This window comes from Herpailurus yagouaroundi, unplaced genomic scaffold, assembly GCF_014898765.1.
Source record: "Herpailurus yagouaroundi ecotype Mexico unplaced genomic scaffold, PumYag 188, whole genome shotgun sequence".
NCBI classification, from domain to species: domain Eukaryota; kingdom Metazoa; phylum Chordata; class Mammalia; order Carnivora; family Felidae; genus Herpailurus; species Herpailurus yagouaroundi.
The window spans coordinates 31,478,514-31,497,169 of NW_024412419.1; the positions used below are offsets into that span (position 1 = coordinate 31,478,514).

General features: G+C 47.1%; 1 protein-coding gene across 2 annotated transcripts; it reads right to left on the bottom strand.

Annotated features, from left to right (window-relative positions):
- Positions 1-3,007: 3,007 nt before the first annotated feature.
- CYP1B1 (cytochrome P450 family 1 subfamily B member 1) lies at positions 3,008-11,239 on the bottom strand. Of its 2 annotated transcripts, none has more exons than XM_040496550.1 (3): positions 11,126-11,239; positions 9,703-10,844; positions 3,008-6,914 (listed from the first exon to the last, which is right to left on the bottom strand). In XM_040496550.1, exons 2-3 carry the CDS (start codon positions 10,746-10,748, stop codon positions 6,299-6,301), a joined length of 1,662 nt encoding a protein of 553 aa, XP_040352484.1. In that variant the 5' UTR covers positions 10,749-10,844; positions 11,126-11,239; the 3' UTR covers positions 3,008-6,298. The 2 variants fall into 2 exon arrangements, with proteins under 2 accessions (XP_040352484.1, XP_040352483.1); XM_040496549.1 differs by having other exon boundaries at positions 9,703-10,749; positions 11,126-11,234.
- Positions 11,240-18,656: the final 7,417 nt, after the last annotated feature.

Sequence of the window (18,656 nt, forward strand, 5' to 3'; positions counted from 1 at the left end):
TAAATGGTATATTTCGTGTAAAAAAGAACGAGGTCATTCCATGTGTCGGTGGGGACGTAGGTTTAAGAGGACCGTCATGCACAGCTGACGGGAGTGTGGCTCGTTGGCATTCTGGAGAGTGTGCTTACAATCCTTAAATTACATAGACACAGACTTGCTGACCTAACAATTCCAATCATGGGCGTAATGTGTATTGCACATTTTTCACGGGTCCGCAAGGGGACATACACGAAAATGTTCCTTGCAGCATTATTTGGGGACACATGAAGTTGGAGGCCATTTGGGTGCCCATCCCCAAGACTTGGATAGAAAAAATGTGATGGATGAATCCCTAGGGGCAGTAGGCAGTGGTTAGAAGCCATGGGATTAGACAATATTGAAAATATTGTACTTAGAAGACTAAGCAACAGGATGAGATCTAGAGAGCACCCACACAAATTAAAAGCACATGCATATAAAACAATAATCCAAATTTTGCTGGAACACATGCAAACAAAAAGTACCCATCCAGCACCAAGAGAGGGAGACAAACAAAAGTAAGCAGATGGGAATAAAAAACAGAATTAAGAATTTTTTAAAGAGCCTGGAAGATTTTTCAGACTGGTGGAGTCCAGGTTGGACTCCAACCTGAAAGGATCTCAGTGGCTGTTGGGTTTGTGCTATTATATTGTGCAATTTGTGTAATACTGTGTTGTTTATTTAGTATACTATTTATTTAGTTAGTGACTTTATTTAACCTCTCTATCACCTAAAGGAATCTTAAGTGGTCCAATGCCAGTCCCAGGAGCTCCAGGAAGTGATTTTCAAAGGCGGGCTTTCCGTCAACATGCCTGTCTCATTCATGCCTTGGTTTTGCACTCCCTCTGGCTAATTTTCTGTGTTTACCCTACCCAAGTTAGCCAAGAGCAGGAGAGGTTCCGATTGGTCACATGAACCAATATCCAGGGTGGTGCACCCCAATCAAAGAGAGTTCTTGAATCAGGCCACTTCATGGGCAACTGGTCCAACCTACAGATGGCCTTTGGTTCAGGCAAGGATCCCTGGCCCGAACAGAGTATAGGACTGAGGTTTTAGGCTTATAAAACAAAGCATGAGCTTCCTTCCTTCCTCCCTCCCTTCCTCCCTCTCTCCCTCCCTCCCTTCTTTCTAGCTTGTTTGTAAGGAACAGTTTGAGGATGCTCTTCTCAGAAGAGAAGAGTATTGGGAATCTTCCTGACAGTTCCCAATGCCAGTTCCACCCTGACTATAGTGTGGAATGTGCCCTAGACAAAGGATGTGGGCCGCTGTGAAACCCAAGCATCACAGGACTGAAAAACAGACTAGACTGTCCACCCAAGCACAGCCACACAGGGAGGTGACACCTTACAGCATGAAGACAACAGGCTTTGGAGTCCGTTCATCTCTGGGGGGCATCCGACCCTGCTATTCCTGAAGATATACTTTTGACAAGTTACATGACTGCCTCTTGCAGAGAACTATTGCGCGATAATGCTTAGCATGGTGATTCGAAGATAGTACGTGCTTGGCATGTCCTAGTTCCATTTCTTCCCCTCATACCTGACACATGTTGAGGAGTGTTCCTGAAGACCACACAGCCTGTGTAAGTGTATTGGGAGCCGAAGACATAAGCTGGTGTTTGCCAATAGCTTGCCTGTATCTATTTAAACTACATTTTCTCCAATCTTCCCCATTAAAAATAATTGCTTCAGAATGTGTTCTTTTTTTTTTTTCTTCCCTTCTCTGTGGATCATAACTAGCAGGTCAAAGCTGGAAAGCAGAGAGCATGTGAGTCACTGAGGTGAGGTAAGAGATTGTTAACAGCCAAATTTCTGTAGTGCTTGTGCAAAAAAAAAAAAAAAAATGGTCTGGCTTCAAGGCTATAGAAATAACCTCTATGAGTTTGCAACCATCAGGCCTGTCTTATGTCTAAAGCCAAATGCATTTCCCACCCCGCACTCCAGTCTTTTAGTTTAGTGGATTGACTGGAGAGAATTCAAGTCTGCTGGACACTTTTGCAAACACCTGACCCCAATTACAATTTTAAGATTTCACTTGGGGGAAAATTCAGTTCATTTGTCCTAAGCCTTTATGACCATTTTGAAGATACTGCGTTAGCACATCTGGAAAGCAAGTGAGTTTTCTCCTAAACCAATGTATACCTTTCAGCTGCTGAAGCGATACTGTTAAAGCAAAGTATCAATGACATTGTGTGTGGTTTCGCTTCACGATTTCTTTTCCTGTGTTCACAGTAATGGGAGCTTAGGTCTGGGAGAAGTAAGAGGCCTTGGTACTGCACCCCCTGCCATCTTGTGAGGGTTCACAGCAGAGGCCCTGTGACGTCACATCTTATACCCGGTAAAAAGGGCAGCAGAAAATATTTCCACATAGTATGTGACATAATGCTCTCATCCACCCTATTTTTACTGGACCTGAGATGTATTTGTTAGTGAAGGCACATGTGCCTTCAAAATGAATGAATGAATGTGTATCAACCGAATTAAAAAGAAAACCCTTCGGGGCACCTGGGTGTCCCGGTCGGTTGAGCGTCGACTTTGGCTGAGGTCATGATTTCGCATTTGTGGGTTCAAGCCCTGCGACAGGCTCTGTGCTGACAGCTTGGGAGCCTGGAGCCTGCTTTGGACTCTGTGTCTCCCTCCCTCTCCGCCCCTCCCCTGCTCGTGCTTTCTCTGTCTCTCAAAAAATAAAATAAAACGTTAAAAAAAATTTTTTTAATTAAAAATTAACTCCCACTTTGCTAGGTGTTTGCTGTTGAATTGAATTTTAACTTCTGTGTTGGGTCTCATAAATTCAGAAACATAGAGATCAGGAATTTGGTAGGAAACTGAACGCTGGAAGCCTATTTAAAAAAAAAAAAAAGCAAGCAGCCTATTACGTAATATGGGCAGATAAAATGTTCACAAGGCAACACTTTAATTCAAACACAAGTAGTAGTTGGAATGGATACATTAGGCTATATTTGCTACAACATACAGTAAAACTTCATAACAAGATTATGAAAGTGATTTTTATTATTGGACAATGGTGTCCTGTTATAGACAGTTACAGGTACAGAATGCTTTTAATTGGGCATATCAAACAGCAAAAGATACATATGAATGCTGTGTCCCCAAAATGGATTTCACTTACAACTATGTGTTATAGTTGCTCTGTACATATTAAAAGCATAAGTGATGAAGTAGAAAAATAAGAAATGATTAAATAAAAAGCTATCATAGAGTTATAAACATCTACTAAAGTATCACACTGTGTATCATAGCTAAGAACATACAAATTAATATAAATGCTATGCAACTATTTGATCTAATATAGATCTAATAAGGAAATGTTAAGGCCATAATAACACTTCACAGGTGAAGGCTAAGTTCTGAGACATGAGAGCTTTCAGGAAGAAAAAAAAAAAAAAAAAAAGCTTTCCGATAACCCACAAGACAAACCTGAGACATCTTTCTGTTTGGAGAAAAAGCAATTTTCTTACAAAGTCAAAGCTTCATATATAAAGGAAGCATTTAATAAACAATATACTTTATTACAATAACCTGGAGCAGATATTCTGACTACAATAGTGACCAGCAAATAGATTCCTTCTCCGGGAGCAATAAAATAAAGTTTTCTGATTAAGCCAGTAGCCTCATTATCATAGTCTCCAAGTGTGGTTATTTTTGCTTATTTTTGGTTTTGCTTTCCTTCCTTTAACGAGGTTATAAAATATACAATCAACTAGGCTGTATTAAATAAGCCAGGTAACCTCCAAGAGCCCACCTTATTTCTTCATATATAAGCTGGGCTTTTCCCTTGCCAAAATTGTTGGATGAACTGAGCCTACACACACAAAACAAGATAACAGCACATCTGTATTTGGTTGACTTAATGAGGCGTCCAGATCGGCACACGATTGCTTTTGCTACCACACGTCTCAGAGTCAGCGGGCTAGGGCAACCTAAAATCATGGTCTCAGCCCTGCTTAGGGCAAGGGGGGTGATGACGTTTTGGAATAGCTGGTGACAAAAAAAAAAAAACTTAAACACACTGGGTAAGCCTGACCTCTACAGTTGAATTTAGTTGCCTTTAAAAATAACTGGCACAGTTGTCCATATTCAAGAGGCAGCACTATGAGATTTGATTCCATGAAATTTTTGTTAACAAAATAATCCCAAATCACAAAACAGATCTTCTGTGTTGTAGATTTTTCTTAAAAGTCTACTTGGGATTTAACGTTGGCCCACAAAGTATCTTATTTCTAAATGTTCGTATTTCAACTTTCGTGCCTCAGATTAATTAATGTGGAACGCGCGGGGAAATGCGTAACCATTTTTGTTCCTTTTCATTTCTCGCTCGTTTTTCTTACCACCCCTCCACACAACCGCCAAACACTCCTTCCTTCCTCCTTTACAATTTTGATGAAAAGATTCCAAAGATCTTCATACAATGTAAGAAAAGCAAGCTTTCAGGACACTGCATGTCTCCTCTGAAGTCCACACGCAATGAAAGTTAAAGCTCTAACCTTCACTTTGTACTCCTCCGATCTTCCAGCACTTTTTTTTTTTCCCCCGTTTTTAGGATCCTTACATAAACAGAACCTATACATTTCGTTCAGGCTTTATGTTTTCACAGTTTCCAAAGTGACCACTCACGGGGTTGACCATCCTGAACAGCCCGCCTGATCTGATCAGCTCCACGGGAACATAATGGAATCTTCAAAACAGCCTCCCAAGACTACCTTTGGATTCTGACTTCCCAAACACAGACATGAATGCTATTACAAAAAAAAAAAAAAAAAAAAATCATTTAAAAGAAAAACTAGGTCTGTTATGATGGGAAGTTTCTCCCTTGGTCTCTAATAAAGAGAACATCCAGATAAGTCACTGCATTTTTCACTATTCATCAGGCAGACACTGGTTAAATTTCTCTGCCTCGCACAGGCTAATAATGGCCGTATTTCCAGTAACTTCGACTGGAACTCAACAATCAGAATGGCTTTACGATTAAATTCAAATTGAAGCATGCCAAGAGTTTAGAATTATGGCATATTCACTACGTCAATTTCACAAGGCGATTCTGGATTGAGGATATAATTTTAGAAAATATGTTGTAAAATAATAAGGAACACATCGTACAGACCCAATCCTGAAATTATTCAGTTCTCATTCAAGTTGTGGATCAGAGAACAGACTCTGCTCCAACTTGGTTTTCATGATGTCGAAACAGGCTTGTTTCCTGTATCTGAGCCAAAATTGGTTGAATCGAACTTTTTGATTGGTCTTTCTTTTGGAAAGACAAACATTATTCAAACTTTACTTAACAAAAATAATACTATTTAATAATACAATAACATACATATTGCTTCTGAATAATTATATATGTATTGAATAGTATTTGGTGACTTTATTTTTAAAGTACGAGACAGACTGACATCAGTGCATTATAATCACATCATTTAAAGCTTAGCTGGGCTGGTAAATCTTTTGTTGTTGATTTGTTTTTTGTTTTTATTTGTTTGTTGGTTGGTTGGTTTTTTGTTTGTTTTGCTCATAACTGAAATTCTGTACTTTGGCCACCAACAGAGGTATGACTTCGGCTTGGAATTTTTTACAGTTGAACAACTTACACTTTAAAATTCATCGTAAATCACTGAAACTTACTATAACCACTAAATCAGCCACTATTAAATCTCTCTGTAAGCAAATGAGTTTATGACTTTTGCAAAAAAGAAAGCATATCGGTAGGCAAAAAGATAAATCCATCCATAGATGCTAGAGCTTAACTAAACTATTTTTTATTGAAAAGGTGAAGAAAGGAATTTCTGGTCTTTACTTTTCCCTTATCACCCTCAATCACATGGCTTATACTGAAATTATCTGCCTTTGTGTATTCAACAATATATTTTGAAACTTTGCTTAATGTGATTTTCTAAGGACCAGATCTCAGCACACAGAACATCAATCTTGGATCTCACCCACAAGGGCATTTTTACTGAAACACTTCTTCATCAGGTCATTTGTGTCTATGCTTATGTGAGTTTAAATCCAAAGGATGCTCCCTCAAGAAATTATTGTTACCAGCCCTTGATTTATGCATAAAAATTCTTTGGACCCTTTAATTCTTTGATTCAAAAAATCTTCTAGAAGCTCCTGCGTAGCCCAGTGCTCGTCTGAGCACACATGTGTGAAGCTCATCATCTGGGGGTCAGCTGGTCTATGCTCACTTTAGAGGCTAACCGAGAAAGTGACACAGAGGAGCTAGAAAATTCTACTCCCTATCCCCCCAAACCTGAGTACTTCTAACATTCCAGCTTGCTTCTGGCCTCACACTGGCAGTCCTCCTCAGCTTGTAACTTTTGGACAGCACTATCGAGGAGCTCCATGGACTCTCTGAGAGTGACGTTGATTTTAAATGACTTGGGTTTAATGGTCAGACCGTAATCAAAATCCATTTTCGGGGGTTCGTCTGGATTGGCCTTGAAATTGCACTCGTGAGCCAGGATGGAAATGAAAAGAAAGAGCTGCATCTTGGAAAGCTCTTCCCCAATGCACCGCCGTTTGCCTACTGAAAAAATCATCACGCTGCTGGCCAGGTCCTTGTCGATGAAGCCGTCCTTGTCCAAGAACCGGGCTGGATCAAAGTCCTCTGGGTTAGGCCACTTCTCCGGGTCATGATTCACGGACCACTGGTTAACAAAAACCACTGTGTCCTTGGGAATGTGGTAGCCCAGGACGGAGGCACTGGTGGCGGTGGCATGAGGAATGGTGACGGGCACAAAGCTGGAGAAGCGCATGGCTTCGTAAAGAAAAGCCATGACGTAGGGCAGGTTGGGCTGGTCTTGCAGGCAGGGTAGGCGGTCTCTACCCACGACTTGATCCAGTTCTGCCTGGACCCGAGCCTGCACTTCAGGATACCTGTTTGGTTAATGCGGAAGGAGAAAATGAGTGGGGAAAAGTAATTCTTCTTTCATCTACAAAGCACATGACCATTTAATTCCACTTTCTTTGTCTGAATCAGTGGCTGAATTAACATTTCCAGGCAAACAAACACACAAAAACTAAAATGGTTTCCTAATTTCTCACTAAATGACGGGATGGATGAATTAATAGCTCTGTTTCCCATAATAAGCCTCACATGGCTAATGCTCTCTTTCCTACTGTAAGTCAAAAAAAGTCTAAGTTTTCTCAGCCTGAAAAAGCCCCAGACAAGGCCAACTTCTCCATGAGGCACAGCAGACCATGCCAAGGACCCACAATACTTTTCAGGAGCCCATGGAAATGTTTTCCTTTCTTTTAAAATCAAAAAAAAAAAAAAAAAAAAAAGAACGTTTAGGTCAAAGAGAATATTTTAATATATAATTTTAATATATTTATCTTTAAACAAACAGTAATAAAATATCATTAAAAAATTTTCATGGGGTAATAAATCTACAGGGGCAAAACCATCCAGGACCCATAAAAATAAAAAAGCAGCCCCCCAAACGGGTCCTTCCCCCGCCCAACACACACATCGTCCTTTTAATTCCAGTAGACACACTGCCCTCACTTCATACAAACTGGTATCCCAACAGATTAAGGTACAGATCGTCTAAATTTAAAAGAAAACTCCCAGCGTTCAAGAGATTATGGTACAAGCTGTAATGCTTATTCACTGTCGGCAATACAAATAGTACCGTCGTTTTGGAAAACAAAATCTTAGCACTAAGCAAGATGCATAGGAGTCAACTCCTCCCCACTCCCTTTTTAAACCCAGTAATCCATGTCCAGAAATGTACGTGCAGGAAACGACAGGTGCAAACATATCTGACTACAACAACAGCCAAAATTTTTAAGAGGCAGTCAACAATGTCAAAAGAAGCGATTATATATAATGGTGTTATTACGGCAAAAATATTAGATAACCGTCAAAAGTCACTACAATAAAGTTTAAAAGATGGGGAAATGTCCATTTCAATAAGTGGAAATGCCAGAAGTTAAAAAATAAAGTAAATAATTATTGCATCTCTGAAAAATAATTCAAGCATGTATGGGATGAAATTATGGGTGATTTAAAAAACTGCTTCATGAATAGCATACTTTTCAGGAGTCTGGAAACTTTTTCATAAAGGGCCAGATAGTAAATACTTTAGGCTTTGCAGACCAAACCCTCTGTCACAACCAGCCAGCTCTGCCTTGCGCTATGAAGGCGGCCACAGACAATACATAAATGAGTGGGCATGGTTGTATCTTGATAAAAAAACTTACATCCAAAAATGAGCAGTGTAATTTGCCAACCCCTGTCCTACTGTCTTCGCTAAAATGAAGAAAAACGTATTCACCAGCTACATTGAACTGAAAGTGACTCCAAAATTGTTTTATTTACTTTTGTTGCCCAATTCAGTCTCTAATGATAAAAAAAAAAGGCAGTTTCAAAAGATGTTTATGGCGGGTGCAAACGACCCATCGCTCTCATTTTGGGATGTCTTCTTCCTGATCTGTTACGGACTTCTTTTTGATTTTTGCTCATTGCTCATAGTGTTTCTGGGGCCTTAATGCTGAAAAGCAATTTTAAATATACAAAAACTTCAATTTATAAAAACAGTTGCACAGTCTAAGGACACACAGGTTGCAGGATTCTAATAAGAAAAGAAGTTCTCCTTGCCTTCCAATTTCTGGGTTACCAACAAATTCAGCACACCACCCCCCCCCCACCACTTCCTTGCACACCAAGAAATGGCACAACCAGGATTTCTGCTCTCTCAAGGCAACCAAAATTTGCCTTTAGTGAGACATCTGCCCCTGGAGCAGAGATGCCCACAAAACCTGGCTGCTCTGTTAAATCTAAATTTCAGATAAACAATGGCTAATCTTTTAGTAGAAGTATGTCCAATGTGGAATTTATGTTTAGTTTCTACGTCTGGCAACACCCCATGCCAGCAACCTGTTTGCTTCCTGCGTGCAGGGCTTCCTTCCCAGAGGTCGGCGACCTTAATCAACGTGGGCACTGCCGACCGGCTCGCAAACCAAGCCTGGCCCAGGGACCAGAAAAGTCCGTCCGCGGGCGCCTCCTGGATACCGTGTTTGCCTTTCGAGACGCTGCTCTGCGCTCGGTAAAAATGACTGCTTCTCCGGTTTTTTACCCAGACACTTCTCACACTGCTAGCGTGGCGTTTTCGTTAACCCAGCGCAACCCGCTAGTTTCTGGCCGCCTTCCTAAAGCTTCCGTGCGGGTTCACGGTTGGCGGGGCCGGCCTCCGAGCACTTCCTCTGCCCAGGAACAAAGCCCGGGGCTGGGCGGCCTCGGATCTGCGCCCGGTGACAGGCCGAGCCCATCAGGCTCGTGTGTTTATTGAACATATTTGCCCGTTACCCTTTCTTTCGGAAGCGTGCCAATTTTGCCTCTGCTGTGTCAGGGAGGCAGAGATCGGGGCTGATCTGCAGACACTTAAAAGATCCTGCCTTCCGGGGCTCTCACGAATGTGTCCCCACTTGGAGAGGCAGCGGGCGACAAGATCAAAGATGCGGGCCGCGCGCGCGGTCTCAGCCCGCACCTTGCCTTCCCGAGCTGCGCTTTCCGGCCGCGATCTCTGCTTCGAGAGACGGGGACCTGTCGCGAAACCCCAAACCCTGCCCAAACCCTGGGCGTCCGTCGCGACCTCAGCACATTCTAGCCTTTTCCAGGGGAGGAAAGGAAGGCCCGGCCCACGCCTCCTGGAGGTGTTACCTGGTGAAAAGGATGAGCAGCCACTGCAGCGCGGTGGAGAGCGTGTCCTGGCTGGCGCCGAAGATGTCGGTGAGAGTGGCCGGCACGTACTCCACGTCCAGCCGCGCGCCGCCGTCGTCCGAGCCCTCCGCCGCCTCCGCCGTCCCCGCGGAGAGGATGAAGGCGTCCATCATGTCGCGGGGGGCGGCCCCGTGCTGCAGGCTTTCTCGGTGCTTCAGGAACTTGTTGAGGACGAAGTTGCTGAAGTTGTGGTTGAGCTGCTCGAACTCGCGGAAGGCGGTGCGCACGGGGTTGGGGAAGCGCTGCAGCCAGGGCAGCACGTCCACCAAGCTGCCCGCGCCCACCGTGCGCCCAAATTTGTCGTTGTGGCTGAGCAGCTCGCGGAACTCCGCGTCGTCGTGGCTGTAGCGGCAGCCGAAGCACACGGCGCTCATGACGTTGGCCACCGCCACCACGGTCAGCGGCCGCGGGTCGACGTAGGCGCCGCCCGCGCTGCCGCGCACCAGCAGCTCCACCAGCTCGCGCGCCTCGCCCAGCACGTGGCCCTCGAGGACGCGCCGGCTGCGCGGCTGGCGCGTGCAGAAGGCTCGCATGGTGCTCTGCGCCGCGCGCCGCTGCGTCTTCCAGCTCTGGGAGTACTGGCCGAAAGCCAGGCTGCGGCCGCCCGACACCACTCGAAAGGAGGCGAAGCGCGGCCGGTCGGCGAAGGCGGCGCCCTGCTGCACCAGCGCCTGGCGGATGGCGCGCTCGCCGTTCAGCACCACCACCGGGCAGTTGCCCAGGCGGATCTGGAAGACGTCGCCGTAGCGCCGCGCGAGGCGCGCGAACGAGAGGTGCGGCGCCGGGCCCATCGCCGCCGCGTTTCCGATCAGCGGCCAGGCGAAGGGGCCGGGCGGCGCGGACCCCGGCTGCCGCCGCCGCTGCCTCAGCAGCCACTGGCCCACGTGCACCGCGGCCAGCACCGACAGGAGCAGCAGGAGCGTGGTCTGCTGGGTGGACAGCGCGCTCGGCTGCAGGGGAGCGTCGGGACCGAGGCCGGTGGCCATGCTGGAGAGAGAAGGGGCAAGGCGTGACACTCAGGTGTGTAGAGAAAGGAGCGGGCGCCCCACGCCCCTACCCTCTAGGCGTCGGGTTCCCTCGCGCTGTTGGGAAGAGAGGAGGTCCGGCGTGGGGCAGGTCAGGGAGGGCTCACTGGCGAAGCAGCAGAGGACGCGCCTTTCCCGAATCCCAACCCATTCCCCAAAGGAGAAGGGAAGGAGCGCGTCCTCTCAGTGACCCGGACTGTCCGTCCCCACCCCAACCCCTTCCTCGCAGCGGTTCCGGCAATTCGGGGACAACCCGAAGGGCATCAAGGCGGAGGCGCTCAGTTCCCTTCTCAGTTCCCCCTGAGGCCGGGGGAAGGCGGCTCCGTGGATAGACTGACCTGCGAGGTGGCGCGGTTTCCAGCGGCGCGGGATGGCCGGGTCCGAAATAGGGCTGGAGCCTTCGTGGAGAGCAAGACGTCTCCAGGAAGTCGGAGGCCTCGCCTGGACACCTGCTGCTCTGGGAGCTTGAACACCCACTCTGGAGCCTCTAGGTGTCGTCCGAGCCAGGGGCGCTGGGATTGGGATGAGGACCGAGAAGGGTGCCTCCTTTGCCCAGCCCTGCTACACCTGGGGCCTCGGCAGAGCTGGGGTTTTCTCACAGCATGCGCCCTTGAGACTGGGGTCGACGAGTGGAGTCAACTCCTAGCCTTCACGCCCCCCGCTCGTCCCTGACAGCTGGGGTCGCAGAGGTGTGGCCCGTTTGCACACAGTCAAGCCAGAGGATCCGAACGCGCCACCCCTCCTATCTGGCTGCTAAGGTCTGTGTGTAGCGGAGTAGAACCTGGTGGGGGGCGGGGCTTACGGGGGGCGGGGCGCCGGGATGGGCCAAGTCCTGGGTCGCCGCGCTCGGGAGGTCACGCGAGGCGCTCGCGGCGCTCCCCGACGGCCTTGGCTTTACGAATTTACCGTCCGCCAGAAAACCAGTCTTATTCAGTCCCTCCCGATCGAAGGTGCAGTTTCCCGGAAGCGCGCTGGGAACAGAACCTGCCGGTCGCGCGGCATTTTCCACGGGAGCAGGCCTCCCTCCCGGAGCGCACGACCTTCACCCCCACCCCCACCCCCCTCTGGGTGACTGAGCTTGGTTCTCGAGACAAACCCGCTCGCAATCCTCGGGCTCCCGGGCCGGGAGAGGGAACCTGTCAGCTTGGGAACATGGAAAGCCGGGTTGTGGTGGCGGCTTGCCTTACAGCCTCCCTAGTTATTTTATTTTAACGTTCTTGCAAACAAATCGGCCCCTCGGATGAGGCCCTTTGGCAAGCAAAGTTCTCCTTCCACCTCGGGCGGCGAGATCAAGAATCCCTGAAAGACGCCGGGGCCCCGACCGTCCTTAGCACACAAAGGCCAGCGCTGGCGGGACGCAGCTGGCCGCGAGGTTTCCCGCGCAGCAAGCCACCACCCCCACCCCAGGTGGCGCCGCCCACTGCCAGGCTCGGGGCCCCGCTGGCGGAGTCCGAACGCCGCCGCTGAGCCAAGCCGGGGCGAACAGGGGGGCGAGGAGCAGAGAGAGGGAGGAGGGAGAAGGGGGAGGAGGAGCGGGAGGCAGATCGCGCGCCTGCGAACTTTATGGGGTTGAAAAGTTTCCTCTGCAGTCGCCTCCCCCTTGCGTGCGGAGCTTTGCCTCGCGTGCGCGGCTCCTGGAAAGTCGTCTCCGGTCATATCCCTCGGCGCTTCTCACGGCACCTGCCCCGCCGAGGCGGCGGCGGGGGCGGCGGCCCAGGGATGGGTGGAGGCCGCCACCACCCAGCGCGGCGCACGCACCCCGGCGGGTCAGGCAGGCGGACCAGTGCCCCGAGCGCGTGTGAGCGCGAGATGGGGACGCTTGCTTCAAAGGGGAAGCCGCAGGCGTTGGGGCCGCGGTAGCTTCCCCGGCCCGAGGCGTCCTTGCTTACTGGCTGGTACCGAGCATTTTCAAGACCCTGGAGAGAAAAGGTCTTCTCTGCCAGGCTGGGGAAGGGTGGGATGGCTGGTGGTTAACCAGGTAGGAATTGTATCTCCGGGATCTTCAAGTGGCCGTGTCAAAGTTGAGTGCTTACCACGTGACACCTCCAGAGCTTTGAGTTTTACGGGTGACAGGAATCTCTATCATTCTATTGTGTCTCCGTTTACACATGTGGGGTTCAGAGAGGTTATGTGACTTAACCAAGATCTCACACACGCTGTAAAAATACGATTACAGCCATACAGTATAATCTTAAATGATTCCTGTCTTCAAGAAAGTGATTGAAATGCTTGCATGACCCGTGGGATGATTTTCTCCCCTCCCCATCTCTTACCGGCTATCAAGAGGTGAAGCCAGAATGTGAAGCCACCGAGTCCTTTTCCAGATCCATCAATACAAGTTTATGTGGAAGGAAATCCTTAGATTAAAAAAAAAAAAAAAAGGCAAAAATGCCTTCTTTCCTGCCTGCCTTTAAAACAAAAAATCAGCCTGGATGGCTCAGTCGGTTGGGCCTCCGACTTTGGCTCAGGTCATGATCTCACCCTTGTGGGTTCCAGCCGGGCATGGTGCTCTGTGCTGGCAGCTCAGAGCCTGGAGCCTGCTTCAGACTGTGTCTCCCTCTCTCTCTTCCCCTCCCCTGCTTGCTCTCTCTCTCTCTCTCTCAAAAATAAACACTAAAAAAAAAAAAATCAGCTAGAAGAGTTGTTTTAAATGGTTGTTTTTGTTTACAAAGTGAGGATTCTGAGGACCACAATGAAGAAATAGTGTGGTCACCTTTTGCAATTAAATGGATTTTGAATGAGGGAGGCCTATGGACTATGCCTCATAGCTGCCCTTGAAATAAGTGGTTAAATTTTAAAGAAGCATAAAGAGGTGTCTGAAAATCAGACTTTGTGAGAGACTGAAACCCAACAATAAACTGTCTGACCTGATAAGAAAACACTTTTTTGTAAAAGTCTCCATTCAGTAGTTTTTGAGAGGACCTCTGAAAAGGATTTCATGCACTATACTGGAGTACTCAGATCCCTGATGAGGTTGTTTTTGAGCAACTGGGTAAGTAAGCATTGGTTTCTCAGAGCTGTGTTGGCCTACACATCCTTAGAAATAAGTTTCATAACCTTATGATGTTCAGCTTTAGCAAGACCCTTGCCTAATAATTCAGTTCTAGACTGCTGAACACATCAATCTCTCAGTAGGCTTTAATTTAGTAGACGGGAATTGTCTATGGGCTAATGCCAATTCTGAGCTATCAACATTCCCGAAAGCCTCTAGCACAGTATCTCTACTGGAAGCAGAGCAAATGCAGGTTGCCTTTAAACCAAGTAAATTACTGTTTTCAAAAGTAGAACGCAAGGCTGTTCTGAAGACCGGTTAATAATTCCTGAATAATGCTGTGTAGTTTTTAGATAAACTGGATGCGTGCCATCTTTTTTAATTTTTTAAATGTTTATTTATTTTTAAGAGAGAGACAGAGTGCAAGCAGGGAGGGGGCAGAGAGAGAGGGAGACACAGAATCTGAAGCAGGCTCCAGGCTCTGAGCTGTCAGCACAGAGCCCAATGCGGGGGCTTGAACCCACAGACCGTGAGATCATGCCCTGGGCGGAAGTTGGACACTTAACCAACTGAGCCACCCAGGTGCCCCTAGATGCATGCCTTCTTGCCATAGCAAATAGTTTAAGCATAGCCTCCAAGCTGTGGTGCCTTGGGCTCAGCTCTTGTTCTAGGACATGCTTTAAAAAAGCAGAAGAACCAGGGTGCCTGGGTGGCTCAGCGAGTTAAGCGTCCCACTCTTGATCTCAGCTCAGATCTTGATCTCAGTGTTGTGAGTTCAAGCACCACATTGGGCTCTGCACTGGGTGGGAAGTACTTACTTACTAAATAAATAAATAAATAAATAAATAAATAAATAACAGAGGAACCAGCTGAGCCAATGCTGTCAAAAAGACAGGTCCTTATCGATCATGACAAACCAGAATGACTGGCTATACTAACACCTTCAGAATTTGCAGGCCTCAGTTTCTCTCTGGCTTTGTGGTATAGAGACCTCTGTTAGAGGACCCAGCTGGTACCTGACAGAGACCTAGGGTAAATCCAAAGTGGCCAGCCCAAGGTAGGGCCCACCCTCTAGTGAGAATCCCCAGCAGACTCTTTAGTTATCCACACAACTTCTCAACCAAAGCCGGTAGGATTTAAGGCCTGGTATCTCCTTTCAGTCAACAACCAGGGTATGGGAATAGCCCCCACCCAAATCTCAAACTTGAATTGTTTTGGTGCAAATAACTTTCAAAAAGAACAGCTCAGCTAGAGAGAGAGTTTAAAGCAGATTGTATTGTATTGATTCCAAAGAACAGAAATCCCGCTTAAGCTTGTTTAAACAGAACAGGAATGTACTGTCTCATGCGCAGGGAAGGGTAACCGTGGTACCTTACAGGATGGAAGGATGTGGGGCTGCTCTCCCCAATCTCTATTTGCTGGTGTCCAGTTGGCTTTTGTTCTGGAGACTCTTTATGTGCTAGGAAAGCTGGCCATGAGCAGTCCTGGAAGGCCTCCCAACATGCCCACCCTTGTGGTCAATTGTCTGGGTCTGGTATCAGGAGAAGAGGGATGGGGGAAGAGGGAACATGCTAGGAAGCCAGAGATAAAAGCCCCCCTCAGTCCTCATGTGTCTCGCTTCCATCCATTACTCCCTAATGGGTTGAGGGATACCCCAAACCTATTACCACCACTACCACCACCATCATTATCATCATTTTAAATCAGCAAATCAGATAGATGCATTACACCTGGAGCCAATAGCCAGGAAATGATGACCCTTATGTCATCAGGCTAGAAGTTGGTTTTCTATTTTTTTTTTAAATTTTTAAATGTTTATTGGTAGAGGTAGGGGGGAAGGGGCAGAGAGAGAGAGAGGGAGACACAGAACCCGAAGCAGGCTCCAGGCTCTGAGCTGTCAGCACAGAGCCCAGCGCGGGGCTTGAACTCACAAACCCCGAGATCATGACCTGAGCCGAAGTCGGACGCTCAACCGACTGAGCCACCCAGGCACCCCAGAGGTTGGTTTTCTTGATGGGCTTTTTTCCCTTTAGCAGAATCCCCATGTCAATTTCGTGGCTGAACCCTGTGCTCTTCTAAGCCCCTTCAAGCACACATATACACAGGCCCTGAGAGGAGAGTGGAGTAGAAGAAACGGTCTCTGGCAAGCCTTTGACATGGGGGATGCGCAAGAATCAGTAGTCAGACCCGTGCTAGTAGGCAGAGAAACAGAGATCGGGAGATGTGCCAGGTGTCCGAGGCAACTGAGAATATGGCAGAGGGAGCAACCATATGTCAGTAGGAAGCTGACATCACGTGCTGGGAATTGAGAGCATTCTTAGGAGTTTACACCCAAATCCTGTGCCCCACCTGACTTCCTTCTATTCCCTCCTTCCTGGTAATACACAGGCTAAGAAGCATAGAGCTAAAAAAAGAAAAAAAAATCTATCTCATTTCATCGAACCTCAGAAGCTATCATTGGTGGGATGCACTGTTATTTTATGCATTAATATAAAGGCGGGGGTGGGGGCTGCCATTTGTAATGATGCCACTGATTAATAAGACATATTCTAATTTCACAGACGTTAAAAAAAATTAAGTGTGTTTTAGGATCAACAAAGCCCTGTGCATGCTGGCAATGATTGGATCCTCTGCCTTTGTATTAAGTAGTAATGATCCTCGGAGCTCTTAGAATGAGACAGGTGGGGCCAGGAGTGTTACCTACCAAAACCATCTCCCCTTTCATTTTTTAAAAATTTGGGGCGCCTGGGTGGCGCAGTCGGTTAAGCGTCCGACTTCAGCCAGGTCACGATCTCGCGGTCCGGGAGTTCGAGCCCCGCGTCGGGCTCTGGGCTGATGGCTCAGAGCCTGGAGCCTGTTTCCGATTCTGTGTCTCCCTCTCTCTCTGCCCCTCCCCCGTTCATGCTCTGTCTCTCTCTGTCCCAAAAATAAATAAACGTTGAAAAAAAAAATTTTTTTTTAAAATTTGATGTGAACAACTAACGTTTTCTCAATTCCATGTCAAGCGTGGGAATAAACTGCTTTGGAAGATTTTGCTAATTTTATTGGCCTAAACAAACCGAAGAAAACAGTGCAGCTTAAAGCAAGTTTCTTAGCCCTCCTCCCCTTCCAAATGGAGTGCGCCACTAAGCTGGTATCCCTATAGTCTGGTATCAGTGACAGCCACAAAGCTACCCTGTATTGTTCCGGGTTCCCACCCAAATACTTTCATGTGTGTTTAGAAGTAAATGGGCATCAGTGTTTGCAACTTAGTCTCAAACAATTCAAGGCAAAAAGATAGGCGGGGGATGGTGTGTGGGGGGGGGGGGGGGGGGCGAGAGAGAGAGAGAGAGAGAGAGAGAGAGAGAGAGAATGGAAAATGATAAAGCAAACATGGTAAAATGTCCCTAATTGGAGAATTTGGGTAAATGAGAGTTCCTTGTGATGTTCTTGCCACATGTCTGTAAATTTGAAATAGTATCAAAATTAAAAGACACTCAAGAAAAAGTTAAAAGTTACTAAGAATAAAAAGTAGGAGCATGGGAAAGAAATACCTTTGTAACCTTACGATCTTACATGTCTTCTCAGTTTTTATTGAGAGTCTCTTATAAGAAAGGACAGTGAAAATAACCCGGGACTGATGAGTCCTGCAGAGTCCTTCATCTGATACGGTTTTCTTGGAGTCCAGGGGCTAAGAAAAAAATCTGTGCTCCACGGGAATGGTTTTCCTCAGCGCTATCTGATTTGACCCTTCCCTTCTTTGCTGCCCTCACTCTTTGAATGCTCTAAGTGTATCGGGGCCTATGATCTCCTCCAATTCTTTTTGAAGATAAAAGGAACATAATATGTAAACAGCTCCTGCCCTTGGTTTCACTGTGTTCTTGTTTTCAGGAGACAATCCACTTAAGATTTCCTGCACTGCATAAAAGTAGCCAGGGGTGCAGTGCTCAGATTGCTTCTTCATGCTTCCTATGGTTTCCTTCCTTCTCCGCCATCTTTGTTCCCCTTGCTCTTCATTTTTCCTTCTTTATTCTCTCCCGTTCTCCTTCCTTCCCCCTTTCCTTGGCTCCACTCTTATCCCACTTCTGCCTTCCCTCTGAGACCTCTATTCTTCCCTCAAGCTACCGCCATCTCCTTCGTCCCCCTCTCTCCCCACCTCCTACTGCTCTTTTCTCTCTCACGGGACAATAAAGAGTGAGAAGCAGAGGAGAGAAGAGGAGTGAAGAGAGCAAGACAAGGGGTCAGAGAGATAGAACAACCAAGAAAAGACAAAGGAGCAAAATATCCAATGCCGGGGCTAACAGATAACCTCGGCGATCAGCTAGTATGGGCTCCCACCCAACGGGACTTTCCTGCTCAGTGTTTGTGGGGTGAAGCAGCCTCTAACTCAGGACAGTGATGACTTCAGAGGAAGGGAAGGGACGCCAAGGTCTGGGGTTGCTTCTGTACATTTGTACCCTGAGTTTTGACTATCACCCCATCCAGTTCCTGAAACTCACCCTTTTGACAGTAGAACTAAGCCTGCTGTCCACTACCTTCCTTGGTCAACAGAAAACAACTTAAAATTTCCTAACCCTTTGATCGGGCAGAGAAAATCATTAGGCAGATGAAGGATATGGTTTTTCATCTTTGTTTCCTAAAAAATGAATATTTACCAGGTTACCAAGAAAATTCATAAGGCAGCAGCAAGTAAAGTACAACAAACAAACAGGCAAACAGAAATGTGCAGTGGGGTTCAGCTAACTGACGACATCTAGCCATAGGCATGCTGACTGGTACAGCTTCCCAATCTGGAACAGATTCTTGGTTGAGGATCCAGATCCCAGTCTTCTTTTACTCCATTCACCTCTTAGTTTTTAGGGTTAGATCTGTATTCCCTCACACGTTCTCTTCTCTTT

Excerpts from the sequence above, each read along its gene's own strand:
- CYP1B1 (XM_040496550.1), bottom strand. The coding sequence starts at position 10,748 with ATGGCCACCGGCCTCGGTCCCGACGCTCCCCTGCAGCCGAGCGCGCTG. Across the intron at positions 6,915-9,702 it reads CTGCTCATCCTTTTCACCAG|GTATCCTGAAGTGCAGGCTC; the intron begins GTAACACCTCCA and ends TTAACCAAACAG.